The following is a 14,793-nucleotide window of genomic DNA, read 5'->3' as shown; positions in this document are numbered from 1 at the left end:
TGTTAGACAAAACTTACGGCACAGCAGGACAGAGACCCTGTCCAAACACGTTGCTCCTTATTTCCTCAGCACAAGCTGAGACGGTGAACGCAGTGGCAAATGCAGTGACAGCTTCTGCCTTCCCCTTCATCCTGCTCCTGAGGTGAGTCTAAGAAGCTTAGGTTCACAAAAGGGATCTAAGCAAGAAACGCTGTGTCTCCCGCATCTACCCACACTTATCTGACCTTCGCCCCAGGTTCTAGGAGCGGATTTCTGGAGAGGCTGGGTTAAGAACAACTATCAGTTCTGGTTTCTCACATCCCTTTCAAAGGAAGACGGCCCCAGGTAGCTCGGCTTCTTCCTCAGTCAGTGCTGGCGCTGGGGGCAGAGCCACAGGGGGCAGCTGTCCAGCCACAGGAAGGAATCACGGCAACGCCTGTGTGACGGGCCGAGCCCTCCCCCCACTCTGCAGAAACAGCAGCACAGGGATATTTCAGGCTCGCTCTGTGTCAGGCTCCTGACGTGCACTATATGTAGCTGCAAATCCCAATCAATCTCAACATTTCTTAACTGCTGGAACGCCTTTCTCAACACTGTAATTTACCCTCAGAAGAATTGGGAGCACACACCCTCGCCTCCCCAATGCCACGTTCTACTAACTGCCACCCCCTCCCACACCCCACCAACCTACCTACGTAGAGAAGGAAGGAACCCTCCCCTAGAGGCCGCAACAGAAGGCCATAGTACATAAGCCACTGACAAGAACTTTTATTTCTTCTTAATGACATTAAACACAACTGCTACAGGGGAAAAACATGATACACAGGAGGCACCAAACTTCAGTTTCATAATTGATCCTGACAACAACCGAAGTAAACTGGGGTCGAATTAGATGCAAAACTACAGGTTATTTCAGGCTCTTTTAGTTACAAGTGAACTATGTAAACAGCACAAGTCTACTCTGCACTGTTAAGACCCCTGTGGTGAGAATGTCATCACAGATGAAGAAAGCTTGGTAGGCAGTTCAGTGCACAGAGCCCTTACTCAAATAAAACAATATGGCAAGAATTCTACACGAAAATTAGATTTAAGAGGCCAACACCAAATATGAGATACGTAGCGTTTAAAAACAAATTCAAACGCCAGATTCTAAGCACTACCATCTTTAAGGCGAACATGCCTGATAATGAGTTTTCTTTGGCTTTGTTTTTCTTCTTAAAGAATACCATGTTAACCGCTAGGGAACAGTTCTCTCCTCCCCCAGTCCAAGAGATTTAATTAAGCTGCTAAAGCTTTGGAAAAATAGAATTATTTGAGCAAAGAGGAAATGTGATTGTCACATTTTCAAGATAACCCATCACTCATTAGATTTGGCAAAGGCGATGCTCCCGTGACATGTCAGTCTTAGACCTTCCAGCACCAGGGAGGCAAGAGCGTGAGACTTCAGACTTCTGCCCAAGCCAACGGCCATCCCTTTACTCCCTGGTGATCGGTGGGCAATAAGACACTACAAGGCTAGATATTCCAGCAATACTTAGTTCTAACTATGCTATAGTTTCAAAGTTGGATGTTCGTCTGTCCCACTCCATCAAGCTGATTTACGCAAACTTGGAGAAGTGACTGACGTTGTAAATGCCAACTGAAATAACAGATTTTGACTCTTGCCTTTGAACAGAACTTCTCCTTTGCATTTTGGCCCCAGACTCGCAACCAAATTTCCAAGAAAAGAGACTCCTTGACTGGACAGAAATGGTAAACACTTAGGGACATCCATCTAAATTTACTGATAACAATGACTAAGTTTCTCCCAAGTCAGTTTCTAAAGCAGAGTAGGATGTTTATGTTAGATTACTTGCAGACAAAGATGGGGCTGATGGAGCAACAAAACCTGACAGGCAGCGAGCCCAGTATCACAGGCTGTGCCATAGCAACTAGGTACAACCTTCACAGAGAGTGAACAAGAGCACAGATGCCAAACTGCAAAATCTCCCAAGAGATGTCTAGAGCTGTCTGTAAAGAGAATAACAAACTCCAAAGACATTAAGGTAGCTGCACAAAGCTCGTCAACTTAGCTTAGAGTACTATTCCTTAAGATCAGGTAATGCTTTGTGCACGGGCTTCATCAAAACTATTTTTCATCAAAACTATTTTAAATCCACTTTAGTAGTTTTGTAAAACTGTACATCCTCTGACCAAGTGAGGAGGTGGTAACATCTGGATCAAAAGGCACCTCTTATTAACTAATAACGGAGACAAAGGACAGCTTCCCAAAGTCTCTTCCATAGGATGGAGGCTCACTAACTCGCCAACTCATACTCAAAGCTGGGTTCAGCAGATGAGACTGAAGACCAACTGACACCTCTCAATAGCACTGCCTTCTGGCCTGTCCTAGAGTCAAGACTCTGGGTGGGCAGCTCTTCAGTAAAGAGTGCAATGAGGCTGTTCTTAAGAGGCATCTCTATGTCAAACAGGATACAGGAATATGCCAGTAGAGCCCTAAGATCACTGGGGAAACAAGGAAGGAAGGAAAATCCTTGAAGAAAGACAGAGAAGGCAATCAGTCACAATACCACAAATCAAAAGAGGTTGTTAGTCACCAGTCTTCTGTTAAGAGTTAAGCTATCTAAGACTTAGAAACACTACTGTGCAAAATAAATTTAATGAAGAATGGAAAAAAAAAAAAGCCAAAAAAGGCAGCCAGTAGGTACAAAAAGAAGAGAAGATTTACACTTTTAATTTGTCCTTTCAACTACTTCAGATGTCCTGGATTACCAACTTTAAAATACTGACAGGTATTCAGAGATTCAAATAAAAAAAGTAGAAGGGTTGTTAAAAGTGACTTGTATCCATTTATAAGTCATCAGCAATAATTAAAACTGGTTTGCAGCCTGATAAAGAACCTCTTCCTTCAAGAGATTAAAGAATGATTTCTTTTGGGCACCAGAAGTAGACTTCACCTCTGCACAGAGGTGGCTCTTTGCTTGAGCCGGGATGTTCTGACTTAATGCTGGCTTTCAGGAGGCAGCCACCTTTAATTTAAATTAAAAAATTAAAACTATGCCAACTCAACACTGCTTAAATGCACACACACACAAAAACAAAGGACCTTATACAAAAAATTTCAAGTCAGCAATATGCATTTCCAAAAGGTGACAAGTTCTTTAAATAAAAATATTGTGAAAAATAAAATTCGAAATCTACAAAGCATGGAACAGCAGAAGATGAGATGCTGCTCTGGACAGGACCCTGGGTAGGGTCCTTCACTGCTGATGGGAGGAGACAAATGGACCGTATGGGAAATCTGGTAGACGCTGGAACCGATGGTGGCTTCGCTTATTCCGGTCAACCCACTGGGTCAGACTGTATCTTTGCAGAGATTTCTGTCGGAACCGGGCGTAGTTTCTATCAGGAAAGGGGGAAAATAAAAAGAGGACAGATGAGGGTTTCGGCTGGAATGGCTATTTATACACAAAAAAAGGCCAAGATAACTATTTAAAGAATATTGTTATTTTAGAAAATTGGATATTCATATTTTGATTCTCACAATTTTAGAAATTTGTATTATCTTTCTGATATGAAAGTCATTCTGTAAGCATTTCCCTTCAATTTCCAAAGCCACCTAATTCCCATATAAGTATTATGGTAACATGGTCCACATACATGAATGTTCTAAGAAAAACCAGTGTGTAGTATATAGTAATGTTTAAGTGGGAAAAAACCATTTCTTTCCTCAGGAAACATTCAAGACAGGATTTATACTTTGTTGCTTGCATCAGATCCGTACCTCCAACAGGACCTCACTGTCTGACACAGCTCAAGGTTGCTCAGGACACAGCAGTTAAAATTAGAATAAAATTCCCAGAGAAGGTAAGGCATCACATGAGTATCACATTGTAAGTTAGGAGACTGAACAGACTCAAAGACTGAGAGCCTCCTTTAGTCTTATACTGGGCTAGGGCTTGGAGCAGGACCCTCTGAGTTAATTTCATCCCATTCTCAACTCAGCTGTTCCTATAAACACCTGGGGAGCTTTTTATTTTTTTCTTTTTCAAGATACAGATTCTTGGCCCCTCTCTCCACCTTTAGACTTAATAACTTAAGAGTCCCTGGACATCTGTATTTCTAGGTATCTCCATAGGTAATTTTGTGGACGAGCCAAAGTTGAAAGTAATTTTAGCAGCACTTAGCATTTATCTAGCCCTATATGCAAATACTTGCTGAATTCTTTAAACATGTCACCTCATTTAATCCTAATGACAATCCTACCAGCAAAGTTACTCCAATTTAAACTCCTTGTACAGATTTAGGAAACTGAGCCTCAGATAAAGTAACTTCCCCAAGGTTATATAGTTGAGTAAGTAGAAGGGCCTAGATTTGAATTCACATCTGACTGCATAATTTAATAACTATTACACAACACTGCTGTTCTAAGAACCGCTGTCATTTTGGTTACTATAGAGGAAATGCTGAGTGTAAAGGCCGGATGTGGGAGCACATCTGATATACTTGGAAAATAGCGGGGAAGCCAGTGTGACCAGAGCAGACTTGAGCAAAGTGAACAGTAGAGGAGAGGGCGTTGATGAGCTAACCAAGCCAGGTTAGACCATGCAGATAGGCACTTGCAGGGGATCATGGAGATGGGAAGCCACTGGAAAATTCTGAGCAAAGAGAATCTGACTTATGCTTATGGCCGACAATCTCTTTGGCTGCTCAAGTTGAGAACAGTATACAGGCAAGGGCAGAAGTAGGAAGATCATTTAGGAGACTTGCAACAACCCAAGTGAAAATGATTGAGAAATGGTCAAGTTCTGGATAATATACATAAGAGCTTATAGGATCTGCTGATGCACTGACTATGGAGTAAGGACTTACAGGTGACTCCAAGGTTTCTGAGTAATTGGATCAAGTAACCGAATAGAATTGTAAAACAACAATGCATCAAGAAACCAGAAGATTTCAAGACTAGAAAGACCCTTTGAGGTCAATTAGTCTAATATCTTATTTTACTGTTGATAGGACCAGAGAAATGAAGTAATTGGATCACAATCATGTAGCTAGTTAAAAAGTGCAAAGCTAGGATCAAATCCCAAGTTTCCTGAATTATAGTCCAATTCTTATTCCATTATACTATCTCACTTCTTTTCTACCTCTGTAGTTAAACAACAATTACAGCCCCATGCCCTACCACAATTCTCCCGCAGCAAAATTCTACCCTTTTCTTGCTTCTTCTAAATACCCACTTACCGCCTGGTGAGGTCTGAAGGGTGCTGCCATTTCTGGTTGTGCATGTGATGAACTTGATCCATCAAGGCACACAGCTCCCCCAAGGTACCTGTGACACAGAGAGATCAGTGGTGAGGAAGCAGCTCAGGGAACTACCATGTCAGCCTAGGTCAAAATATGTGCTTTTAGGAAAAGAGAAAATAGGCACTGGTTCTAAAACTATTTATGATTATCACAAGCACAAAAACTACAAGCCAGAGAGGAAACCTTGCTCTTGGATGATATGAAGATGAAGCAGCAATAATGACAGCCACCATTCGTTCATTCAACATTTATTAGCTCCTATAATATGTGAGAATCTTTACTGGGCCCCAGAATATGGTGCAGACGAGACACTGGACCTATCCAATGATGTTTATACAGGAGACAGGCAATTCCAAAGCTGTGCTAAGTGTAGTGTCAGGAGGAATACGTGATGCTATATGAACAGAAAGACTGGAGAATGGGGGTTTAAAAAAGTCCCGTCCAGGGGAAGTAAATTATAAGCAGGGATCTAAAGGATGTATAGAAGTTAATGAGGTAAAGGGGTGGGAGGTAGGAGTAGCCAATAGAAATAGCTAATATAAAGGCCCAGAGACACAAGACAGTGAAACATTCAAGAAACAAGAGAAGCTGAGAATAGAAGGGGGGTGGGGGCTTTCTGCTTAACAAGAAAAATCACTGGAGGCAATTTCTCAAACACCTAGGATCCAGGCAAGGTCCTAGGCACTTTAGATATTATCTTACTAATTCTGAAAAAATACCTTGAATGGAGATAGATTTTATTAACATCATTTGAGAGATGGGAAACTGTGGCTCAGGGAGGTGAACCTGCCTTAAATGATTATTAAACTGGACTCAAAACCGGCTCCTGTTAGGTTCTATGCTTTTGTCACTTTGATAACACTTATTTTGCACTTAAGGGCTAAGACTTAGGCTGAAGCTCACAAAAGCAAAACTTATGGTTAGAATAAAATAATTCCCCTTGACCAGTGGCTCTCAAATTTTAACACGCATCAAAATCAGCTGCAAATATAAAGCAGGTGCTGGGCCCCACCCCTAGCTTCTGTAGGTTTGGAGTGTGACAGGAGAATTTGCTTTTCTAACAAAGGCCCAAGTGATGTGCTGCTGCTGGTCTGGATATCACACTTTGAGAACCACTGTCCTAGACAGTGGAAACCTTTCTTCCAGCGGCTTTACATATTTCTCATTACCTTTCCTACTCTGCTCTCAGAAACCAAGAGCTGTCCAACTAGGCTACAGATCATCTTTTCAAGTTCTGGTGAAAGATATTTACTCAACTTTTACAACCCATTTAATTTATTTGAAGCCTCAAAAAGCCCAACTCTGTAGAAAAAGTATATACTTTGCAATTACGCATACTTGAGTTAAAATTCCAATCCAGCCACTAACTAGCTCGGTGACCCTGGGCAAATCATTTCACTTACCTATGAAATGTGGACAGTAGTAATATTTTGCTTGAAGTTGAATATTAGAGATATAGTACATAAAAGATCTAGCATACTTCCTGGCACACAGGCAGCGTGCAGTAAGTGGTAGCTATTATCATTATGTTACAGCCTCAGGACTGTTAGTTTGCAAAGACTCTTCCTATGATAGTCAATCACCTATTTACATGGAAAAATGCCTATTATATGCATCAGTCTACATATAAACTATGACGTTTTACAACACTCAGCTGAAATTCTCTAACCATAATGAGACGATACTTTTCAGGAAAAATTTAAGATTCATTACATTAAAAATTTCTATGCAGTTTAAAAAAGCACAACCAAGGGAAAAAGAAGGTAACTGACAAGATGAAAAGTATACTTGAAATGTATTTGCAAGGGTTTACTGTCCTTATTCTATAAAGATCAGTCTCCTCATGAAACAAACAAAAGAGATCAAGGACATGAATAGGTAATTCACAAATGTAATATAGTAATCAAGGTTGTTGTTCAGCTGCTAAATCATGTCCAATGCTTTGTGACCCAGTGAACTGCAGCACACCAGGCTTCCCTGTCCTTCACTATCCCAGAGCTTGCTCAAACTCATCCATGAGTAGATGATGCCATCCAACCATGTCCTTCTCCTCATGCCCTCAGTCTCTCCCAACATCAGGGTCTTTTTCAATCAATAAACACAACAAAAAGATGTTCAATTTCATTAATATAAAAATAAAACATATTAATCTCACTTCTTGAGAAGGAAATACAAATCAGAAATGAGTTTTCCCTTTAAGAGAGAGGTAGCTTTTGATTAGAAAATCCTTGGCCAATTTGATTTGTTAAGCTAAAATCAAAGTTTTCTATTCAAATTGCCTTTCCTTTATCATACTTTCACATCATTAGCAGCCCCCTTCTTCTACCCCCCACAAAAAGAACATTTCAATGTTCTTTGGCGAGGAAATCAGATTTGTAAGAATTTCAAGATACATTTTTTTCTGACAAAGCATCATCAAAGGAGGGCTGGCAAGATATGAAAAGTCTAGTGTCCAATCTCAAAATGGAACATGATAATCTTCAAACCATGTCCTTCAGCTCACTCAACTCTTCCACCTAGACTCAACTGTCCTGATGATGGAGACTAAAGATACACCATAAACCTCCAACAAAGAAACTCATTCACTTTAAGAAAAGAAAATGGCTGATTGATTAGGCCCAAGTATTCCAAGTATTCAACTGCTAGCATTTACCATGTATCAGGCAGTATTCTATGTGCTTTACATATATTAGCTCATTTATTCCTTACAACAATCTTATAAGGTATTTCCTCCAATTTACAAATGAAGAAACTGAGGCACAGAGAGGAAATTCAAACAGCTAGTTACAGAGTCCGAATTCCAACAAAATAATACCATCACAGGGTTGAGTTTCCTTAAACATTTTCTAGGACTGACATTTCACTGTGGGGATTAGAAAACAAGAATCATATATTGCAAAATGTCTTGTATATCCAGTTGGTACCTAACACAGCATTGAATAAACAAAGGCCCAAAAATTAGCTTATGCATCAAGAAATGTTAATTTTCATTAGCACTATGAACTTATTGATGTACCAGGGTAAGCTTTATTATTAGTAAGACAATGATCTAGAGATACTGGGAACTAATATTTTTCAAGTATGTATTATGTACCAAGCACTCAGCTAACTGCTTTGCATTGTTGCTGTTGTTCAGTCACTCAGTCATGTCCGACTTCGCAACTCCATGGACTACAGCACACCAAGATTCCCTGTCCTTCATCATCTATCGGAGCTTGCTCAAACTCATGTCCAACGAGTCGGTGTATATATCCTATCATTTAATCCCAACACCTACATGAGGCAAATTACATAATCTCCATTTTATTCATGAATAAACTGAAACTTAGAAAAGATACTCATCTGTCTGTGCATGCTAAGTTGCTTCGTTTGTGCCTGACTCTTTGCATCCCTATAGACTGTAGCCTGCCAGGCTCCTCTGTCCATGGGATTCTCCAGGGAAGAATACTGAAGTGTGTTGCCATTTCCTACTCCAGGAGATCTTCCCAACCCAGGGATTGAACCTCCATCTCCTCCAACTCCTGTGTTGCAGGTGGATTCTTTCCTGTTGAGCCACTGGGGAAGCCTGATACTCAACTATCATCAAGTAAATGGGAAAGCCAGGATTCAAACCCATATGGAGCTATTAATCCAAAAACCTTATTTCAGCTCATAGCTTCAGTCTCTTCTTCCTACAAATTTAGAGATGCTAACAAGAATGGAAACACTTTACTTTTCTCTTCTCTTCATAGTTTTTAACAGATGGGCTTTCTTGGACCAATAATCAGGACCACGGTTTTATTTTAAGTCGTGGCTAAAAGGTGGTGAAGACCGTCCTTTGTTTTGTGGCTAAGAATGAAATTCATCTAAGAATGAAATTAGGAGGAAAAAACCTCAACATTTCAAACATGGGATCAGCAGTTCACTGAAACCTTAATCTATAAATATGCAGCTGACTGATTTGAGGGAAAATCCAGTCTAGTAATTATCCTTAATAGGTTAAAAGTAAATCAATTATTGTAATATAATTGATAATGTTGAATGCTTGCTATGCCAATGGCCCTTCTGACAGGTCTTACACATCACCATACTTTGTACCATGTGACCAAGAACAAAGACTCTCTCTGCTGGCTAATGATCTAAGAGCTGGCCTAGCACCAGCAGATCATTAAGTGAATCAATCAGATACTCTCCCTTGGAATGTGAACAAGAGCCTAAATAATAAGAAGACAGAGAACAGCACACACAGGCAGGGCTCTAGGACAGGATGGACACTTGAGATAGCTAGTAAAGAGCAGCAGAAGCACTAGTTATGGAGACAGATTAGAAGGATCAGGATCAATAACTCAGCAGGGAAAACCTATTATATAGGAAACAAAAGGCACTTGTTTTGAAGGGGCCTAGCTCTATGGCTGATTCTTCTTTAGTATGAGACAGAGCTACATTGTTGAGCCTCTAATCTTCCTCTTTTCCTATAAATCCTTAAATTCAGTTACTTAAAGGCAATCACAATGTCTCTATTTAATGTAATAAAAAAATACCTAGTACAGGGGAGGTAATGAAAAAGGAAAGGAAAAAAAACTGTGCTACAGGATTACAGGCTACTGCTTTTCAGTTCATTCGCTCAGTCCTGTCTGACTCTTTGTGACCCCATGGCCTGCAATACGCCAGGCTTCCCTGTCCATCACCAACTCCTGGAGCTCGCTCAAACTCATGTCCATTGAGTTGGTGATGCCATCCAACCATCTCATCCTCTGTCGTCCCTTTCCCCTCCCGCCTTCAATCTTTCCCAGCATCAGGATCTTTTCCAATGAATCAGTTCTTTACATCAGGTGGCCAAAGTACTGGAGCTTCAGCTTCAGCATCAGTCCTTCTAATGAATATTCAGGATTGATTTCCTTTAGGATTGACTGGTTGATCTTCTTGCTGTCCAAGGGACTCTTTTACAAAGAGATTAATTAAATAGGAGTAGGGAATTCCCTGGCAGTCCAATGGTTAGGACTCTGAGCTCTCACTGCTGAGGGCCCTGGGTTCAATCCCTGGTAGGGGAATTAAGATCCCACATCCCACAAGTCATGTGGTACCATCAAAACAGAAAAAAGAAAAAAAAAAGATTAACCGGAAAGCAAGAATGCAAACATGTCACCTCCGGGTCAATGGAACTATGATAAGGGATTTCACTTGCAGTCCAGTGGTTAAGACTCCATGCTCCTAATGCAGGAGACACAGGTTCAGTCCCTGCGCTCAGAACTAACATCCCACATACCATGAAGTATGGCCAAAAAACCAGCAAACAAACAAAAAAAAACCCCTATGATGATTTAGTACAAATCTTGACTGGTTTTCCATGCACACAAGGCAAAAAGCGAAAAAAATAGAAGTTACATAATTCACTTCTGCAGTGATGTATTATATAGGGGATACTGAATGATGTATGAATGCCCTTAACAGTACTGGCAAATACAGAAACAGAATTTACATAACCACTGCTGCTTATGATCTTCAGCAAAAATCAAAGCAGAGACTTCTAATCATAACGAATGGGCATATCTCTACTGCAAGCAACTAGAGACTAGGCAAAATGTATGAAACAACTGTTTTCAGACTGCTCAGAATTGTGATCTGTAAGGGAAGGTAACAGATTCCTTTAGTCTTAAAGGAAATCAGTCCTGAATATTCATTGGAAGGACTGATGCTGAAGCGCCAATACTTTGGTCACCTGATGCAAAGAACTGACTCATTGGGAAACACCCTGATGCTGGGAAAGATTGAAGGCAGGAGGAGAAGGGGACTACAGAGGATGAGATGGTTGGATGGCATCACCGACTCGATGGACATGAGTTTGAGCAAGCTCCGGGAGTTGGTGATGGACAGGGAGGCCTGGCGTGCTTCGGTCCATGGGGTCGCAAAGAGTCGGACACAACTGAGCGACTGAACTGAAATGAAAGGAAGGGAAACAAGTGAGATGAGACTCAAAATTTCCTATGAGTCTAGGAGCTTATAATTTTTTAAAATTAAAATACTGTTTTTTAAATGAAGGCCCAACAAACATAAAATAAGTAAACAAAAGCAAAGAGACTTCATCACCAGCAGATCTGCACCATGGGAAACTAAAAGGAGTTCACCAGGAAAAAAGAAAATGTGAGACGGAAACAAATCAAGAGCACTGGAAATGGAAATATGTGAGTAAATATAAAAATCCTTTTCTCATTTAAAAAACATTTTAAAAAGATATCTGTCTTGGGACTTTCCTGGAGGTCCAATGGTTAAGACTTCTCACTTCCCGTGCAGAAGGTGTGGGTTTGATCCCTGCTTAGGGAACAAAGATTCTGCATGTCATGCAGCATGGCCAAGAAATTAAAAAAAATAACTACTTACATTAAAAGCAATAATATATTGAAGAGTTTATAATATATGTATATATGAAATCAATAGCAAAAAAGTGCAGATTTGGAAGGGTACTGCTGTCAGGGCCTTCCAGTATATATTAAAGTGTTAGTCATTCAGTCCTGTCCAGCTCTTTGAGACCCATGGACTGTAGGCTGCCAGGCTCCTCTGTTCATGGAATTCTCCAGGCAAGAATACTCTAGTAAGTTGCCATTCCCTTCTTCAGAGGATCTTCCCGACCCAGGGATGGAACTCAGGTCTCCTGCATGGCAGGCATATTCTTTACCATCTGAGCCACCAGGGAAGCTTAACAGTATAAGTGGTAACTATTTGAAGGTAGAGTGATTAAAGATGTGTACTGTAATCTATAGAGCAACAGTTCTCAAAGTATGTCCTATGGTCCCCAGGAGTTCTCAGTTCTCTTCAAAGCCTTCACAAGATCAAACCTATTTTCATAACAATACTAAAATGTTATTTGCTTTTACTACTTGTAACTTACCAGTGTACTGGGGAGTTTTCAAGAGGCTACATGACATGATATGGAACCCAGAACCACATATGAGAATCTGGTAGTTTTCTATTAAGCCAGATATTAAATGTAATCATTGCATTCTTCTCCCTAAAATTTTTTTAAAATTCTTTTTATTTATTTACTGAATTTATTTGGCTGTACCAGGTCTTAGTTATGGCATATGGGATCTTAGTTCCCTGACCAGGGACTGAACCCAGGCCCCCTGCGTTGGGAGCATGGAGTCTTTTTAGTCACTGGACCACCAGGAAAGTCCCAAAATTTTGGCTTTGTTTTGAAAATTACAGTTATTTCTAATAAAAACACTATGTTAACATGCAATGAATTTGTTACCTTAAAATACATGAATAAACATTTTAATAATTTACCAGTTATCTGGTTGCATAAAGATAGATACAATGCACACAAACAAACACTTTAGGACTCTCAATTTTTAAGAGTATGAATAATCTGTAAAACTGCAAATGAGTCCTGAGACCAAAAACTTTGAAAACTACTATCCTAGAACCACCACTGAAAATAAAACAAAGAGGTATAGGTAGTAAGTCAAGCATGGAGATAAGAGAAAATACTTAAAAATACTCAAAAAAAGCAGGAAAAGATGAAAGAAGAAACAACTGGTAGACAAACAGAAAACAAGTGATAAATGTTAGATTTAAATCCAACCATGCTGATAATTATATTAAATATAACCGAAATAACACCTGAATTAAAAGACAGACTGTGAGACACTAGGGGAAAAAAGCAAGACCTAACTATATGTTGTCTATAAGACATCCATTTTAAACACAAAGATATAGCTAGGTTAAAAGGATGAAAAAAAACATACCATGCAAACACTAGTCAAAAGAAAGCTCAAATGGCAATATTAATATTAGACAAATAAGACTCCAAAACAAGAAATATTACTAAGAGTATAGAGAGTTCATAATGATAAAGGAATCAATTTTATGTCAATATTATGTCACAAGGACATAATATTCCTAAACATATTACGCATCAAATTGCAGAGTTTCAAAATACATGAGGCAAAAATGACAGAACCGAAAAGAGAAATAAAAACATCTTCAACTAGGGTTAGAGATATGAACACTTCTTTTTTAATAAAACAATCTGTAAGGATATAGAATTGAACACCACTATCAACCACCAAAACCTCATTGAAATTTATAGAACACTTTACCAAAATCAGAATATACATTTTCAAGTACACATGGAACATTCACCAAGATAGACCATATGCTGGCCTATAAAGTAAGCCACAGTTTATTTAAAAGGACTGAAATCACACCAAGTATATTCTCTAACCGTAAGAGAATTAAATTAGATACAATAGGAAGATAGCTGAAAATTCCTAAATATTTGGAAATAAAGCAACACACTTCAAGAAATCACAAAGGAAATTAGAAATTGCTTTGAAAGAAATGAAAATGAACACACATCCAATTTGTGAGATGCACCTAAGTAGCACTTAAGAGGGAAATCTGAGACTTTAAATGCTTACAGGAGTTAGAAGGTCTCAAACCAGTGCTCTAAGTTTCCACAATAAAAGCTACAGAACAAGAGCAAATTAAACCCAAAGTAAATGGAAAAGAAATAATAAAGTGAAGAAAAGAAAATAGCCAAAAATAATATAGAAATATGAAACTAAAGACTTACTTTTTAGGAAAAAATAAAATTAATAAAGCTTTAACTAGATTTAAGAAAAAAAATGACAAATTACCAATATTAGAAATGAAACAGTGAACATCACTACAGATCCTACAGTAAAGAAATAATAAGGAAATATTAAGAATAATTTTATGCCAATAAAGTAATCAACTTAGATAAAATGAACAAATTCCTTGTAAGAGAAATTACTAAAATGGACTCAAGACGATAAAGAAATTCTGAAAAGCCCTATATCCACTATTAATACATCTGTAGTTAGAAACCCTGCCAGTAAGAAAAGTCCAGGCTTTATGAGTAAATTCTACCAAACATATAAAGGAAGAAACAATACCAATCCTGCAACAAACTGAGAAACTGAGAAGACAACAATTCCCAACTAATTTTATGATGCCAGCATCATCATGATACTTGAACCAGAAGAGGACAATACATACAAGAAAAATTAAAGACCAATATTCGTTATGAACAAGACAAAAAAAAAACCTAAAAAGACTAGCATATTGACTAAAGATAATTCATCAAGACCTAGTGAGATTATCCCAGGAATGCACGTTGGTCTAACAGACAAAAAAAGGTCAATAAATGTAATACACATTACAGAAAAAAAGGAGAAACACCACGACTCAAGTAAAGTTCATTCGACAAAGTTCACTTATTCATGATAAAAACTCCCACAAAACTACTAATAAAAAGGGAACTTCCTTACCTGATAAAGAGCATCTATGATAAAGCTATATCTGATGTATCATACTTAATGTACTAGAGGTCCTAGAGGTCCTAATAATGTACTAATGTATGATAAAGGTGCTATCAGGCAAGAAATAAAAAGCTTACAGATCAGAAAGGAAGGAGTAAACTGTCCTTATTTGCAGATAAGGTCATGTTAACATAGTCTAAGGAGTCTATTAAAAAGTTACTAGAAGTTAACAGAAAAATTTAGC

At 38.9% G+C, this 14,793-nt stretch overlaps 1 protein-coding gene across 23 annotated transcripts in view; it reads right to left on the bottom strand.

Annotated features, from left to right (window-relative positions):
* Nucleotides 1-732: 732 nt before the first annotated feature.
* S100PBP (S100P binding protein) overlaps nucleotides 733-14,793 on the bottom strand; it is a 33,625-nt gene continuing 19,564 nt past the window's right edge. For all 23 annotated transcript variants that reach the window (XM_086334774.1, XM_086334700.1, XM_086334737.1 and 20 more), the window contains 2 exons: nucleotides 5,224-5,311; nucleotides 733-3,381 (listed from right to left, as the gene is read on the bottom strand). In XM_086334774.1, the coding sequence (XP_086190900.1) occupies nucleotides 3,240-3,381; nucleotides 5,224-5,311 (230 nt within the window). In that variant the 3' untranslated portion in view covers nucleotides 733-3,239. The remainder of the gene's footprint in view (nucleotides 3,382-5,223; nucleotides 5,312-14,793) is intronic.

Source organism: Bos grunniens, chromosome 2 (genome assembly GCF_055505025.1).
Source record: "Bos grunniens cultivar Pamir isolate PY7600 chromosome 2, Bosgru_T2T1.0, whole genome shotgun sequence".
Classification (NCBI taxonomy): Eukaryota; Metazoa; Chordata; class Mammalia; order Artiodactyla; family Bovidae; genus Bos; species Bos grunniens.
The sequence above is the reverse complement of the archived record's forward strand: the minus strand, read 5'-3'. Positions and strand labels throughout refer to the sequence as shown.